Source organism: Salmo salar, chromosome 01, assembly GCF_965601325.2.
Source record: "Salmo salar chromosome 01, fSalSal1, whole genome shotgun sequence".
NCBI classification, from domain to species: Eukaryota; Metazoa; Chordata; class Actinopteri; order Salmoniformes; family Salmonidae; genus Salmo; species Salmo salar.
This window is the reverse complement of record NC_138291.1, coordinates 45,543,285-45,559,418: the sequence shown is the minus strand read 5'-3', so window position 1 is coordinate 45,559,418 and position 16,134 is coordinate 45,543,285. Positions and strand designations below refer to the sequence as shown.

Sequence of the window (16,134 nt, the reverse complement as noted above, 5' to 3'; positions counted from 1 at the left end):
TCATGATCCATTACTTTCAGAACAAATTATGTAATTTAACTTTTGGTTTATCCAGGGACATTGTTGGGGGAAAAAATGTTTTTGTGGGATACAAATGTACATTCAAATGAAGTTGAAACTTACTCTTTCGAGCACTTCTCATCAAAGTTCTCGTTGAGTTCATTCGACTCTTGAACATGTTCTCCTGTTGACGTGTCCCTATCTTCTTCTTCTTCATCTTCATCATCATCATCATCATCGTTTCCATTCTGTTGGAACTCCTGCAGTCTCTGTTGAAATTGCCACTCCAGGTTGAGCCTACGGAGCCTGTCGGTCTCCTCTGGTGTGAGCTGGGCTTTAGCCTGCAGATCCTGGACCTCCTGTTCCAACAGGTCGACCACCTAGATCAAGGAACAGACGGCAAAAAATACACATTTCCATGTAAGAACAGCCAGCAACAAGCAAATTTCGATTTTGATGGAAAATACGTTACGTTATTCTCTATTTGCATGGAAGTTCATTTTGTGAGGTCAGCACCACATCAAAAACACAAAATACACTCAATCAATACAATACAACACTGTACAGTATAATATAGTAGACACACTTCAAATAAAGATGTTAATTATTATTATGTTACCTGTAGTCTCTGCTGCTTCTGCTGCTTCTCCCGTGCATCCCTCTTCCATGGGTCTGGAGACAGACCTTTGTTGCCTTCTGATGGTGGCTCTTTATTCATGCTGAAGTATTGGTCCTGATTTCGACATTCGGCATTAATTGTGTATTTTATACTGGAAGTGTATACTATTTATTTGTATATTCCTTATTCATACATGCATTTGAGTTTTCACTGTCATGTGTATTAGACAGTTGAATTTTGACTACAACAAAATAATGTACAGTACCTGATGTCCTGGGGTGGTCCCTGGTTGTGGTTTAGCTGGAGATCTCTGGAGGGATGTGTCTTTTGACTGGGTTGGGAACAGTTTGGACATCGCTGGTTGCACCCTCCTCAAGGCTTGTTGTTGTTGGATCTTCTGTGAGGATGAGAGTGAGGGCAGAGGTTGCCTCAGGGACACAGAGGATGGAGGAGGACATGCAGCTTGGCGATGCTGGGCTGGCAATTGATAATGAGACCCTTGTTTTTGATTGCTGAGGAGGGCTTGCCCCTGGCCTTTACCCTCAGGGTTCTGGTTCAACTTCACGGGCAGTAAAGTTGGAGTTTGTTGGAAGGTAGTCATTGGAGTGCGTGGCTGGGTGTTGGAAAGCCGTGTAGCAGGGATGTCTATGTGTATTGGCTGGACGGCAGACGAAGGGTTGTGTGACGTAGGAGTTCTCCAGTAGCCATACCCTGTGTTGTGGCGGCTTGGTTGGGTCTTAGTGGAGAGGCTGACAGTATGATTGTAATGTATGTCGTGGGTAGAGATGCTCGGCTTCATAGGAAAAGAGGAGTAGTAGCTCTCCTGCTGGTTCTGGTTCCATGCATTATGTATATTGTCCACTAGGGGGCAATCATTCTCCATGCACAGGTTCTCCTGTGAAAGGGCCTGCCGTTATGGAAGGAAATATCCAATTATTTTTCATTTGGCATTTAAGTTGATTAAGTGTAAGTGTAAAAATTGCATATATGAAATGGTCCATACTTGAAATAGTTGGTTGAAGATATTGGGGGTTGTACTGCTTTATAAAGGATAAGACGTAGCTACTCATACCATCAAGGTCCTCTTGTTGGAGATCTGTCCGTCTAGATTAAACGAGACTCTGGGCCCCTGAGGTGGGAGTTCAAAGGCTACTGTCTTCTTGTCCTGAGACCTAGGGGCTGGTAGAGTCAAGTATTCCCTGTGGTACATCTGATGGGGGAACATTAAGGTGACTGTGTGTTTTTATACCATTACAGATTCAATGTAGACAAACCCACTAAGCCATGGATTACAAGTATTGACCCACTGTTTAAGCATCTTTGGGTCCTTGAAAGCGCTATATAAAACCCATGTATTATTATTAAGTTACTTACATCAGAGCACAGAAGGTTGCTGGTGGAGACTGCAGTGATTTTACCGTCTGTTGGGATGACTGGATCAACTGGTTCTCCTTCTGGGACTAGAACAAGCGAGGAAAGAAAGATAATGACAGAACTGCCATGAAACATCTCTAAGAAGGGCTTTTCACACTACTCCCACACGAAAAAATACTATAGCGTATTATGGTATACATACTATACACTCATAAAGTCTGCACAAGCACTGCAGTGAACACCGTAGTATGTACTGTAGTATACTGTAGTATTTACAGTTAACTATAGTATAAACTATATACTATAGTAATTAATGTAGTGTTTTTTCAGACTGTAGTATATTGTAGTATTTACTGTATTGTTTTTGCAGACATTACTGTAATATTTACTATACTGTTTTTGTTTTATTATCTTTGACATAGAAATGGAGTCTTTTTCCTTAAGGAAACCTACTGGAGAAATACTAAAATAGCATTTTCCATAACCTGTAGGTAGGACTGGGTTCTGAACAGAAAGTCCAGAGCTTCTACTATTTTCTATACCCTTTAGCAAACAAATTATATGATCTATACTTGGCATGTAGGTTTCTCACTTATGGATGGCACAAATTGGAATATGAGGGAGGGAAATGGGCAGGGTAAATGTAAAATGAAATACTTCAGCATTTACTATAGTTAAAAAACTGTTGTGTTTTGCGGACTATAGTGTTTTTGTAGACATTACTGCAGTATTTACTACAGTGTTTTTTTTTTGCTGATAATACTGTAGTATTTACTATAGTATTCTACAGTACACTGTAAAAAAATATCCTGTAATTGTCACAGTAAATTACTTTTTTACTCAACAGTAACATACTGTATAAACTGAATACAGTAGATTATCGTAAATACATTGCATTGTGGGAAAAAAGTTAACTTACTGTATTTGTGAATATTCAAAATAGAATGCCACATTAAAAGCACAAGGGCAACATAATCAAAGCACATTCACTGAAGCAAGAGAGAAAACGTTTTAGAAAATTATTAGAATACATTTCATATTTTATTGGTACCTGTTTTTTATTTTATAATCATTGCGTTGTTTGTGGCCGTGCTGTTTTATATTACAGGAAAATATATAAATCAGAAAGGCATATCATACAAAAAAAAACAATCGATTGAAAAGTAAGCCAAGCACAAACACAAAATTAGGAGCTACAGTGCATTCGGAAAGAATTCAGACCCCTTGACTTTTTCCATATTTTGTTACATTACAATGAAAAATTGATTAAAAAAAATAAAAAATCCTCATCAATACCCCATAATGACAAAGCAAAAACAGGCTTTTAGAAATGTTAGCTAAATTATTAAAAATAAACAGAAATACCTTATTTACATAAGCATTCAGACCCTTCGCTATGAGACTCGAAATTGAGCTCAGGTGCATCCTGTTTCCATTGATCATCCTTGAGATGTTTCTACAACTTGATTAGAGTCCACCTGTGGTAAATTCAATTCATTGGACATGATTTGGAAAGGCACACACCTGTCTATATAAAGGTCCACAGCATGTCAGAGACAAAAACCAAGCCACGTGGTCGATGGAATTGTCTGTAGAGCCCCTGAGGCACAGATTTGTGGAAGGGTACCAAAAAATGTCTGCAGCATTGAAGGTCCCCAAGAACACAGTGGCCTCCATCGTTCTTAAAAGTTTGGAACCGCCAAGAGTCTTCCTAGAGCAATCGGGGGCAAAGGGCTTGGTCAGGGAGGTGACCAAGAACCCGATGGTCAATCTGACAGAGCTCTAGAGTTCCTCTGTGGAGATGGGAGAACCTTCCAGAAGGACAACCATCTCTGCAGCACTCCACCAATCAGGCCTTTATGGTAGAGTGGCCAGACAGAGGCCACTCCTCAGTAAAAGGCATGACAGCCCGCTTGGAGTTTGCCAAAAGGTACCTAAACAAGATTGTTTGGTCTGATGAAACCAAGATTGACCTCTTTGACCTGAAGGCCAAGTGTCACGTCTGGAGGAAACCTCGTACCACACCTATGGTGAAGCATGGTGGTGGCAGCATTATGCTGTGGGGATGTTTTTCAGTGGCAGGGACTGGGAAACTAGGATTGAGGGAAAGATGAACGGAGCAAAGTACAGAGAGATCCTTGATGAAAAGCTGCTCCAGAGCGCTCAGGACCTCAAACTGGGGTGAAGGTTCACCTTCCAACAGGACAACGACCCTAAGCACACAGCCAAGACAACACAGGAGTGGCTTTGGGATCACTGATCAGACATGACAGGAAAGGTGAAAGCTGTGGGATGGAACCCTTGCCTGCACCTATCTAGTCTTTAAAGATCAGTGATTACCTCAAGGATGGATGGAAGTTAGAAAGGATGCAAATAAGTGCCCTGTTTGAATACTTTCAAAATGCATCCTTTCCTTCTCTATTCCTTGAAGTAATGAAGTGGATTGGTGGAAGCGATGTGGTGGAACCCTTATTTTCACCTATCCAATCTAGCCAGATCAGTGATTATTTGACTGAGCGGAAGGGATGGAGGAAGAGTGCATTTTAGAAGTATTTTAACCTTGAGACGAAAAATATTCAAACAAGACTCTGGCCCTGTTTGAATTCTTCAGAAATGCTTCCTCCCTTCTTACTTTCCTCAAAGTAATCACAGATCTGAATTGGTTGGATTGGTGAACTTTGCTTAAACCTATCCACCTATAGATCTGTGCTTACCTCCAGGAAACAAGGAAGGAAGGATGCATTTTTCTAAAGCATGGCAGGTAGCCTAGCGGTCAGAGCGTTGGAATAGGAACCTAAATGTTGCAAGATCAAATCCTCGAGCTGACAAGGAAATAATCTGTCTTTCTGCCCCTGAACAAGGCAATTAAACCACTGTTCCTAGGCCGTCATTGAAAATAAGAATTTGTTTTTAACCTGTTATGTCTAGGGCCGGATAAAAAATATACCCGATTTAATCTGATTATTACTCCTGCCCAGAAACTAGAATATGCATATAATTATTAGCTTTGGATAGAAAACACTCCAAAGTTTCTAAAACTGTTTGAATGGTGTCTGTGAGTATAACAGAACTCATTTGGCTGGCCAAAACCTGAGAAGATTCTGTACAGGAAGTACCCAGTCTGACCATTTCTTGGCCTTCTTGATTATCTCTATCCAAAACAGGGGATCTCTGCTGTTACGTGACACTTCCTACGGCTCCCATGGGCTCTCAGAAGGCGGCAAAAAGCTGAATCGTGGCTTTGCAGGCCCTGGCTGAAAAACATTAGCGCGTTTGGATAGTGGCCGGTCAGAGTACTATGAGACTGAGGCTCGTGCACGAGTCGACTCCATGTTTTTATTCTTTCGTCTTTGAACGAAAACCACCACTCCCGGTTGGAATATTATCGCTTTTTTACGAGAAAAATGGCATAAAAATTGATTTTAAACAGCGGTTGACATGCTTCGAAGTACGGTAATGGAATATTTAGACATTTTTTGTCACGAAACGCGTCGGGCGCGTAACCCTTCGTCACCCTTGGATAGTGTCTTGAACGCACGAACAAAACGCCGCTATTTGGATATAACTATGGATTATTTTGAACCAAACCAACATTTGTTATTGAAGTAGAAGTCCTGGGAGTGCATTCTGACGAAGAACACCAAAGGTAATCCAACTTTTCTAATAGTAAATCGGAGTTTGGTCAGGGCTAAACTTGGTGGGTGTCAAAATAGGGCTATCTACTCAGAATATTGCAAAATGTGCTTTCACCGAAAAGCTATTTTAAAATCGGACACCTCGATTGCACAAAGGAGTTCTGTATCTATAATTCTTAAAATAATTGTTATGTTTTTTGTGAACGTTTATCGTGAGTAATTTAGTAAATTCACCGGAAGTGTTCGGTGGGAATGCTAGTTCTGAACGTCACATGCTAATGTAAAAAGCTGGTTTTTGATATAAATATGAACCATGCATGTATTGTATAACATAATGTCCTAGGCGTGTCATCTGATGAAGATCATCAAAGGTTAGTGCTGTGGTTTTGTTTTTTGTGACATTTTAATGCTAGCTTGAAAAATGGGTGTCTGATTATTTCTGGCTGGGTACTCTGCTGACATAATCTAATGTTTTGCTTTCGCTGTAAAGCCTTTTTGAAATCGGACAGTGTGGTTAGATAAAGGAGAGTCTTGTCTTTAAAATGCTGTAAAATAGTCATATGTTTGAAAAATTTAAGTTTTTGTATTTTTTAGGAATTTGTCATTTGTAATTCGCGCCACGCCTATCATTGGATATTGGAGCAGGTGTTCCGCTAGCGGGACGTCTAGATGTAAGAGTTAACTGACTTGCCTAGTTAAATAAAGGTAAAATAAAATGTGGGTTTTCACTCCACCTTGTACTTGATGGATGAATTAAAGTCACTATTTAGTAAGGAACTCCACTCCCCTGGTTGTCTAGGTCTTAATTGAAAGGAAAATCCAAAAACCCACAGACACTCGGCCCTTCGTGGAATGAGTTTGACAACCCTGCTTTTAATTACTCAAAGGAGGCCCTGTGCTTATAGAGCCAGGCTCAAAGTGTCCTAACACATTTCAGCCACCAGAGGGCTGTCTGGAACTCAATTGACCACTGCAGGTTCTCAACATTTGTGTGTGCTATAGCAGGGGTAAATGCCACTGCAGGACAACGGCTTATATAATGGCAGCAGTATGTTGAGTTGGATTCCAATATAAATTACACATCACTTTGCAAGTCAGCATAATGTGACTTGCATCTAGGGTTGCAAAATACTAGCCGAACTGAGCCAAGCCAAATCAAGCTGTACTGAGCTGGCTTGATTATACCTACCATGGTTGCTGGGATTCTGCTGAGAAATACCATGTGAAACGAAAATATCAGAGCCAGCACAGTTTGACTGGCTTGGATCGACGCAATAGTGTGAAAAGGGTGTTAGTCAACTTTTCAAAAAGAACACTATTGTTAGACTCACTGATCATGTTGGGGTTGGAGCGGTATAGCTGTCTGTTCTTCAGCAGGGTCTGTTCTCTCTGTCTCCTGTTCCCTCCATGGGGGTTATTACCCCATAGTCCTGAGGGCCCAGGGCTCTGCTCCATGCCATCATACAGGATCAGGGCCTTGCCGTTCGGCTTAGCATGGCTGCTGCTGGTGGGGCCACTACCATCCAAAGCTGGGAGAATCATAAAAAGGTTGGTTAGATCTAGAACATCTAGGTGTAGGTCTACTATTAATTGAGAAAGACTATTCTTACCATTCATTTTGGAAAACAACTACTAACAGGAAGCCATGAAATGAAATTATCTGAATTTGGTTTTGGTCTTAGATCATTAGACCTCTGTTGAGGGACTGTTCAGGGGGAAATGATAACAATGCAGAGAGAATATTGCCTTTGTTCTGCTCGTACCTGTAGTTGATACTGAAGGTGGTTCATCTAGCAGGGCAGCCAGACCATGGCATGTTGCCCCCTGCTTGGCAACCTGTAAAGTCACAACTGGCCCAGTGTGCATCATTATGCCTGCTGCCCTACAGTCAAGACAAGACCACATCAATCACTGTCAATTCATCATGTTTTCAAGGCATAATCCTCTAAAGTTAGACTAGCTGGCTAGCTAGCCCAGCTAACTAAAAGTGGGGGGAGAAAAACTCAGTGATGGAGCCTTCTGAAAAGAAGATAGAGAGACGACACTGCCACATAGTAACAGACAATTTAGGTATTGAATTAAAATAGGAGCAACTTGAAGCATTTTGAGTCTTTATGTGAGGTGAGGATGTATTAGCGGTCTTGCCAACATGCTTTGGGGAAAACCTAATTTACCAGCTAGTTAGGTAGTTCTAGTCTTCAGGAAGCAAGGAAAACAGCCTCCAATTCTGACAGTTGTGTCCCCGCTAAAGGTTTTGGTGGACAGAAGACCAAAAAAAATCATGTGCTACAGACCACTATATCAGTCCGCTAACACAGGACTAGTAAAGGCCCAGTGCACTACTTTTGTGATTATTATTATTTATTTTTACATATATCATTTTTCAAAATCTGATTTCTCAGGGGGTGCTGCAGCACCCTCAGCACCCCTACTTCCACAGCTATGCCTAAAACTGTACTTCGATGGTATAGAATGACTGTGATGGATACATGTAACGTCGGGAATGGAAATTATAGTGATGGATACACTAGCGAATGATTGATTGAAAGCTTTGTATTTGTACAAACGTAATGAGTAAGAAGTGTTTGTTTGCATGATAGGCCTATAAGACATTGAGTAGCCTTAATAAAGTGACTGGGTGACAGGCACTATAGAAAGTATTTTACTGGATTCAACTAGGGGATCCCACACAACATTTTCTTATGCAAAAACTACTAGCATAGTAATCAAATGTGCTTCCATATCTTTATATTGTTACCGACTATATACATTTACTCTGAATAAGGATGGGAATTAAGAATCTATAGGATACTTTTTTTTATCACAGTCAGCAGTGTAACAACTATCTGTCTGTAGGGGTCAGGACTCAAAATGAAAACCTGCCTTTCGGGAGAGTTTCAGCAAACTTGGAGAATTGCATTCTTTTGTGAAAGAAGATGAGATCACTATATGAGCACATAATGTTCAAAAGTGGTATTAGGCTACATTATTTAAGTGACAGAGAGAGAATTAAACATGAGGAGCCATGTTGAGAAGGTATCACTTACTAGATTATGGCCCATGTCGACTGTTTACTTTACTAGGGGCCATAACGTAAAACAAAAGCTCTAGGTATTTTAATGTGTTCATTTTGCGTAATTTCCCAATGCAAACTAATGATACTGCATGACCTAGTGACACAGAGAGGGAGCAGTGGGAATGTCTACGGAATGGAAACCAGGCGTTCCTCAAGTAGGTATTCCTCAAGTACTGCAAGTAGCTGAGGTGGTTTAACTTAACAACAGAAGCCCATGTAGGTGTCTGTGGCGATGCCTGCCCACTTGCCCTTCAGCACAGGCATCACAACCCCCTGCACGGCCTGTAAATTTGAACAGCCCTCCCTCTTTTTTCCCCGCTCGCTCTCTTCTCCCCCCTTTCCTGCTGTAGGACGCAGAGAAGAGGGTGTTGTGATGACAAAAGACAACAGAAAAGCTCAGAGACCCAAGCAAGCCGTCCACCACTGGCATACAAGGTTTGCCACAAATGCACTGGCTAGCTAGGCTACCTACAGTAGACCTTTGCATTCCAAATGATTGACTGAAATTAATCTATCAACATAGTGATGACATATACTGTGTGAAAACGTTTTAGTTACAGGTGCACACCTGCTGTAGGTCATTCATCCTCCTTAGGGTCTCAAGTTGGAAAAACTCATAGCCCAGAATCAGAACCAGAATCATGCTACTATAAGTCTGAACAAGAATTGTTCCACTGCACCAGGATACAGAGGGATGAAATACACCTTCAATTGACATCTTCACTGAGTCCACACCTTCACATAGTCATTCCATGTTTGCTTCATGCATTATATCATCCTGTAAAATAAAGTTAACTTTGTACATTCTTTCTGTTTTCTTTATCATTACATTAGTTAATATTGCATTAGAGACATTTTAAGTTGACTTGATAAAAGATGATGAATCTCTTTTGGTTTTGTTGGTCATACTTGCTGTAGTCGGATATTTTTGGGCGTGACCAGGATCTATTCATTTTAAGGGTACTTCATGTTCATGCATTGCCAAAATCCGGGGCCAGGGAGGAAGCTTGCCAGAAGTGAACATGGGTAATACAGTAGTAGCTAGCTAGAATGCATGGAGGACTCACATAATATTTGTAAAAAACTAAATGTAGCAGGCAGCTCAGTTAAGAATAAATTCTTATTTACAATGAAAGCCTAGGAACAGTGGGTTAACTGCCTTGTTCAGGGGCAGAACAACAGATGTTTACCATGTCAGCTCGGGGACTCAAACTAGCAACCTTTCGGTTACTGGCCCAACGCTCTAACCACTAGGCTACCTTCCGCCCTACTATGTAAACAGAAGACATCCAATAAGGAAAATAAATAATTAATGTTCAGCCTATAATTAGCTAACTAGTTCATTTATAACTAAAACATGCATTTGATTAGCTAGCTGATTTCGAGTTGATAGCAAGAAAGCTAAAGTTATACGCTGGCTGGCTTGGGCTGAACGATGATAGCTAACATTAGCTATGCTAGCTAATGTTAGTTGCTACTTGCTAGCCACAAGATCATAACATTTAACAGGTTTCAGTTGTCTAATATGTCACTTGTTTTAGTGTAGAAGGGTTGTTATAACGTTTTGAAAATGTGTGTGATGAGGTTTGTGCTAGCTAGTAGTGATGGGTTGTTCACGAACGAGGTGTTCACTCTTGTAGGTAGGTGAACGTTGGGAGCCGGCTCGCATATCAGATGATACCAATTCTATTTATGAAAAATTAAAAAAATCAAGATATGAATAATCAAAAGATTTAAATGCATAGAACTAACTAATTCAAAGAATGAAAAAATAAATAAAATAATATATGCCTAAATGCTCAAGTGCACACACGTTCGTTCTGACTGTCTGCTCAGACTAACAGCCTCACCTGTTGTTCCTGTCAATCAGACACGCAGTGTCAACCAATGAACCAAAGCTGCGTGAGGGAGGGCCGAGGCCAACTCACTCAGTCACACACTTAGCAGCCGAGGAGAGAGAGGAAGGACAGCTGTGAAAATAACAGCTAGAAAATGAGTCGGAAGCACAGTAGCATTTGGATGCATTTGAATAATGTAGAGCACAGTGTAGAATTTGCCAAAACAAAATCTCATATTAAGCCGGTTCTACACACAACCTACACCTGGCATATGGGAACTGTGCACCCAACTGTGAAGCTAGCTGTAGCGGAGCTTGGAGAAACTAGCGGGCCTGCTAGTGATAGTGGTGGAGCCAGCACCTCCACACGTGGAGATGTATCCTCTCAGTCAAGTAGGCCTACTCCGTGACCCACAGCAACGCAGTCTTCTATGGACAAGTTTATGCCAAAGTCTATGTCTGTAGCAAAACATGGCCAAATTGATATTGCATTGGCTAAAATGATTGCCACCGATTTCCAGCCATTTTCCACCGTGGAGGACAGAGGTTTTAGAAATTATAGCAATAGTCTAAATCCAATGTACACAATTATAAGCAGGAAAACCCTTTCAAAATCACTTATTCCACAACTGTACGAGAGCACACAGGCTTCAGTGTGGGAAAGAGTCCAAAATGCTACTGCAGTTTGCCTTACCACTGACTGCTGGACATCAAGGGTAACCACTTCTTACATGTCGGTTACATGTCACTTCATTGAAGATTTGTTGATGTCTAGCTGTCTTCTGGACTGCTTTGAGTTCAGCGACAAACACACCCCAGAGAACTTGGCAGAGGAACTGTTGAGAGTGGCCAGAGAATGGCAAGTAGATGGAAAAGTGGTCTGTTGTGTTAGCAACAATGCAGCTAACATAACCAAAGTCATGAAAATTTTTAAATGGACCCATTATCCATGTCTTGCCCACACTATCAACCTGATCATAAGAGATGCTCTGAAGGTGATGAAGCCCACTGTGGACAAAGTGAAAGCAGCTGTGGAATACTTCCACAGGAGCACAGTATGTGCTGAAAAACTAAAGTCCACACAATGCCAGATGGCTGAGGCCTAAACAAGACTACACTACATGGTGGAATTCAACATTTTATATGTTGAAGCTGTTTCTTGAGTTAAAGGATGCCATCATCTCTACCCTGGCCATTGTCAATGCACCTGTTAATGCTCTCACCCATGAGGAATGGGAGGTAACCACAGGACATGTGACACCCTATGTTCATCAATGGACAGAAAGTTCCACAGAATGGAATATAATCACATGCTATCAGAAACCGCTGCACTTGACCCCAGGTTTAAGAAGTTAGCCTTCAGTGATGCCAGAACGATTGATGAGGCTCTTCAAAGAATAACCTCAGCAGCAGGGAGGGACAGCCCCAGCAGTCAGCTGGCTCAGGCACCAGGGCAACAGGAAGAAGAGGGATCAGATGGAGCAGAAGCACCAGCAGTACCACAAACGTCTGCTGTTTGGATGCTGTTTGACGAGAGAGCAACTGGGGATGCAGCACGAAGGAATCCCTCATCAGCAGATGCCATAATGGAGGTCCAATCCTATTTAGAGGAGCCCCTCCTCCAAAGATCTGCAGATTCTCTGAGCTGGCGGAAGAATAAGGCCTCTGTCTACCCATGGCTTACTAAAGTCATGACAGGGAGACTTTGCATAGTGGCCACATCCGTTCCCTCTAAGAGGGTCTTCTCAAAAACGGGACAAATAATTACTGAGAGAAGAAACCACATCAGCCCCTCGAAAGTAAGGCAGCTTCCATTTCTGAATGCAAATTACTCATACAAGCTAAATATGGTCAGTATTGCTGTGTGCTGCTGGTTATAACATGGCAATAAAGAAGAGAGAGAAAAGAGGGACCAGTTTAATGTTTTAAGTGGGATGCTGCAGTTTTGCAAATTGTTATTTATTTTTCATTGATATGGTGCAATATTCTATTATGCTGTTCAGATTGCATTCATTTGGAATGGTTAGATTTATATGCACTTTGTTAATATACATTAAAAAGTTATACTTTAAATGTAAATGTTTAATAGCATTCTTTTTCATAACAAACCAATACATTTTTAAATACATTGTGGTTAAGGTAGAGTATGATTTAATTTAATAATTTAATTAGAATTGTTTTAACACCAATCATAGTCAAACTATCACAAACTGTTGGACTTGAAAAAATACAAAACATGTTTTTTTCAAAGAGCCGTTTGGGAGCCAAAAGAGACGGTTCTTTTTGGTGAGCTGAGCCCAAAAAGTCGGCTCACTGAAAAGAGCCGGAATGCCCATCACTACTAGCTAGCTACTGTGTGTGTTTGTTTATCCCGGAAGGGCTGGCTGGAAACGGAAGGGCTGGAGCGGTCCTATGTAAAGCAAAAATCATGATTTGTTCAATTTGAAACGGGGATATCCAACCAGCGTAGGGTGCCACCTTGAAGTCTGAGGGCACAGCCCCTTCAGTATTGTCGCTTTGTGCTGACACATCAAAGCACCCGTTTCAGACTCTCAAGTCAAGGATGTAGGAAGGCTGGTGTTAGCAAGACTATCTGAACTCAGTAGAGTATGTGAGTGGAGCGTTGCTGGAGCGGAGCGCGTCATGGAGCGCAGCACGGAGCGCTCCAATTTGACTGGAGCGTGGAGTGAGATTCCCAAAAGCTGGAGTGTCGGCCTTCTCACCCTCCAATTTCACTCCAGTAGCGCTTACTTTACGAGCTCAGGGCCAGCCTGGCCCAGCATGCATTTGTAGTCTACTTGTGTGCTGCTATAACCCCTTGCTTTAGCTACTGTCATGGAGTTCACTAAATATTTTCATAAAGAAACTGATAAAACACAGGTGCTAAATTAAGGTGAATTATAAAAAGGAGGACCAAGAGCAAGAGAGGGAGTGCGGTAATGTAGTGTCCACAACTAAAGAATCATTCTGAAAAGACACCTATCCCGAAAGCATGATGGTGTACTTACTATGTGCACATGATTTGTCATTGTAGCAAAGTATTTCTAAGCTAAAAATCTGATCTCTTAAACTTTTCGTTCATTTTTGTTCTATTATCTATACAATGGGCCATTTTGGCCCAATAGGCCTGGCCTATTCCCCTCATTCAAGGACCTTTCCATTTTCATTGGGTTATTTTGCCTATAAACCTTTAGGCCTACCTAAAAAAACAACTCTGCATCTCTTTCCAGTCTTGCAAGAGTGACCAAAAGGGTGTTTAGCAATCCCAGTGGCTCTGCAAGTGTAGAGAGGATATTCTCACTGCTGGCCTGCTGTCCAGCCACCATCGCAAGAGCCTGAAACCACAGACTGACCAAACTCATGTTTCTAAAAATGTATTCAAAAAATATATTAAAATGCACTAATAAATCATTTTTTTAAATTTAATTTGTATTTAATTATAAGTAGCAGCCTACATGTGCAATTTATAGACTATAATGATTACATTCACCTTTTCATGTTTATTAAAATACTTTTCATTCAAATCCATATGGTTTGGTTAAATTGTGATTTTAATGAATGGAGCGAATTTGGAGCAGCAGTTTTTTTTCCTATGAGCAACGAGCAGTTTTAGCGGAAAGGAAATCATGAGCGGGATTTCCAACTGCTCAACTCTGATCTGAACGTAAAAAGTTAGAATGTTATCTACCTTTCTTGTGAGAGGCCCACGAGACTGTGTCCATCCACACACAGCAACTGGTCCCCTGCAGTTAACCTGCAATCCTGTCCAACACAACAGCATAGAAACACATGTGGAACATAAGATTTTTAATGAGATACCAGTGCTGTTCATTCAAATGATTCGAAATGTTATTGAGTACTGCATCCTGTCAACAGGCATTATTTGAATTGTACTATAGTTTTCTAACCATTTCTGCTGGTCCTCCTTTGACGATAGACTTGACGTAAATCCCAAGGTTGTCTTGTCCTGCTCCCTGTAGATGGGGCAAAAGATGGATTATTGTCATTGATTGTTGGGTGAATGAATGAATGAATGAATGAATGAATGAATGAATGAATGAATGAATGGATGGATGGATGGATGGATGGATGGATGGATGGAAAATGTATGAATAAATGGATGGATGGATGAATTTGTACCTTGGCCGCCACGATGCTGACCCCCATTCCACTGTTCAAGGGTTTCGTCAGTGTAATAGTCACAACCTCAGGTTCTCTATGCAGTGGCTAAATGAAAGAAACAGAGAAGAGATCTCAATAAGAAAGAGGTATTAGAGAGGTATATGAAAAGAGTATGGTTAAAAATATGGATATGTTTTTAAAAAAGTGTACCGGGTTTGCGTCCTGTGCAGAGAAACTGTTTGCTCTGTTGAAGAAGATGGTCCAGGTGCCACCAGAGTGGGGGTGAGAGATCAGAGTGCAGAGGCCTATAGGAAGAGAGAGCACAGCCTATTTAGATAACTATTCACAGACAACACACAACGCATGTTGTACAGTGAGTGCATTGTTTTGTGTCATGTGTATCATGCATTTTACTTCCAATATAGCCTTTTACCATCCCGGATAATGCCGCTACAAGGCAGATGTTGTATACCAGTTTAGAAAAAAGTCATTCTCTGTTTTATACTGAAACTAATTAGTCAGTTCAGCAAACCTCTTTTTAAAAAGCATGTAGCTACAGTACCTTTGCGGCAGATAGGTTCCAGGAACTCTCTGAAGCCCTGTGGGATTCCATTGACCGTGTCACAGGAGTAGCCTTCCTCAGGGAGCAGGAAGGGCAGGTGGAGGTCTGGCCCCTCCTCCAGCTGGAGGTCCTGCCCTTCACTACGCAACAACTCATCAGCACTGGCCTCTGCAGCCGCCACCACCCTGTCAATCAAACCCTGAAAAGGCAGAGGAAGAAGACATGAAGGATATTTGAAAAACCTGTGTTTTTGGTTAGACTTTATAAGCATTATAAATGCTTTATCATTTATTTGATGTTGATTGAATTTATTTTAGAAAAATACATATAAAATACATCTACATATAACAATACATATACCCACAGTATGAATTACAATGCATATAATGTTTATAAATGCCCATAAATGTTTAGAAATGTTTACAAACAATTAATTACAAATTGAAGGACTTTAAGGCTAGTACTCACAGGGGGAATGCGGGGCTCATTGGTATCGTAGAGGTAGCTTGTCATCAGTGTTCGAAGCTGCAAGGAGTTTAACTTGAAGCAGGTATTCTGGATGTTCTCCGAATCTTGCATGGAATACTTGTTCATGGTCAACAGCATTGTTATCTAGAAAATATCCATCAATTAAATCACTGCTTTACTACCTTGAACCTGATAAGATACACATTTTTATAAATGGCATGGGTTAAGTGGTTGGGTAAACACAGGTCTTGAAAAGTAGATTCCATATTTTTTTTTTTTTTAACTAGGCAAGTCAGTTAAGAACAAATTCTTATTTTCAATGACAGCCTAGGGTTAACTGCCTTGTTCAGTTGCCAAACGACAGATTTGTACCTTGTCAGCTCGTGGATTTAAACTTGCAACCTTTCGGTTACTAGTCCAACGCTCTAACCACTAGGCTAC

The 16,134-nt window shown here is 41.0% G+C and overlaps 1 protein-coding gene across 1 annotated transcript in view; it reads right to left on the bottom strand.

The window, feature by feature from the left end:
* Positions 1–16,134, bottom strand: part of LOC106603236 (afadin) — a 58,314-nt gene that overhangs the window by 2,356 nt on the left and 39,824 nt on the right. Inside the window, exons 12-24 of the mRNA XM_014196616.3 lie at positions 15,694–15,837; positions 15,226–15,424; positions 14,874–14,968; positions 14,682–14,768; positions 14,450–14,515; positions 14,230–14,303; positions 7,392–7,510; positions 6,960–7,157; positions 1,994–2,079; positions 1,692–1,829; positions 885–1,526; positions 620–733; positions 124–380 (exon numbers count right to left, since the gene is read on the bottom strand). Coding sequence (XP_014052091.3) covers positions 124–380; positions 620–733; positions 885–1,526; positions 1,692–1,829; positions 1,994–2,079; positions 6,960–7,157; positions 7,392–7,510; positions 14,230–14,303; positions 14,450–14,515; positions 14,682–14,768; positions 14,874–14,968; positions 15,226–15,424; positions 15,694–15,837 — 2,219 coding nt within the window. The remainder of the gene's footprint in view (positions 1–123; positions 381–619; positions 734–884; positions 1,527–1,691; positions 1,830–1,993; positions 2,080–6,959; positions 7,158–7,391; positions 7,511–14,229; positions 14,304–14,449; positions 14,516–14,681; positions 14,769–14,873; positions 14,969–15,225; positions 15,425–15,693; positions 15,838–16,134) is intronic.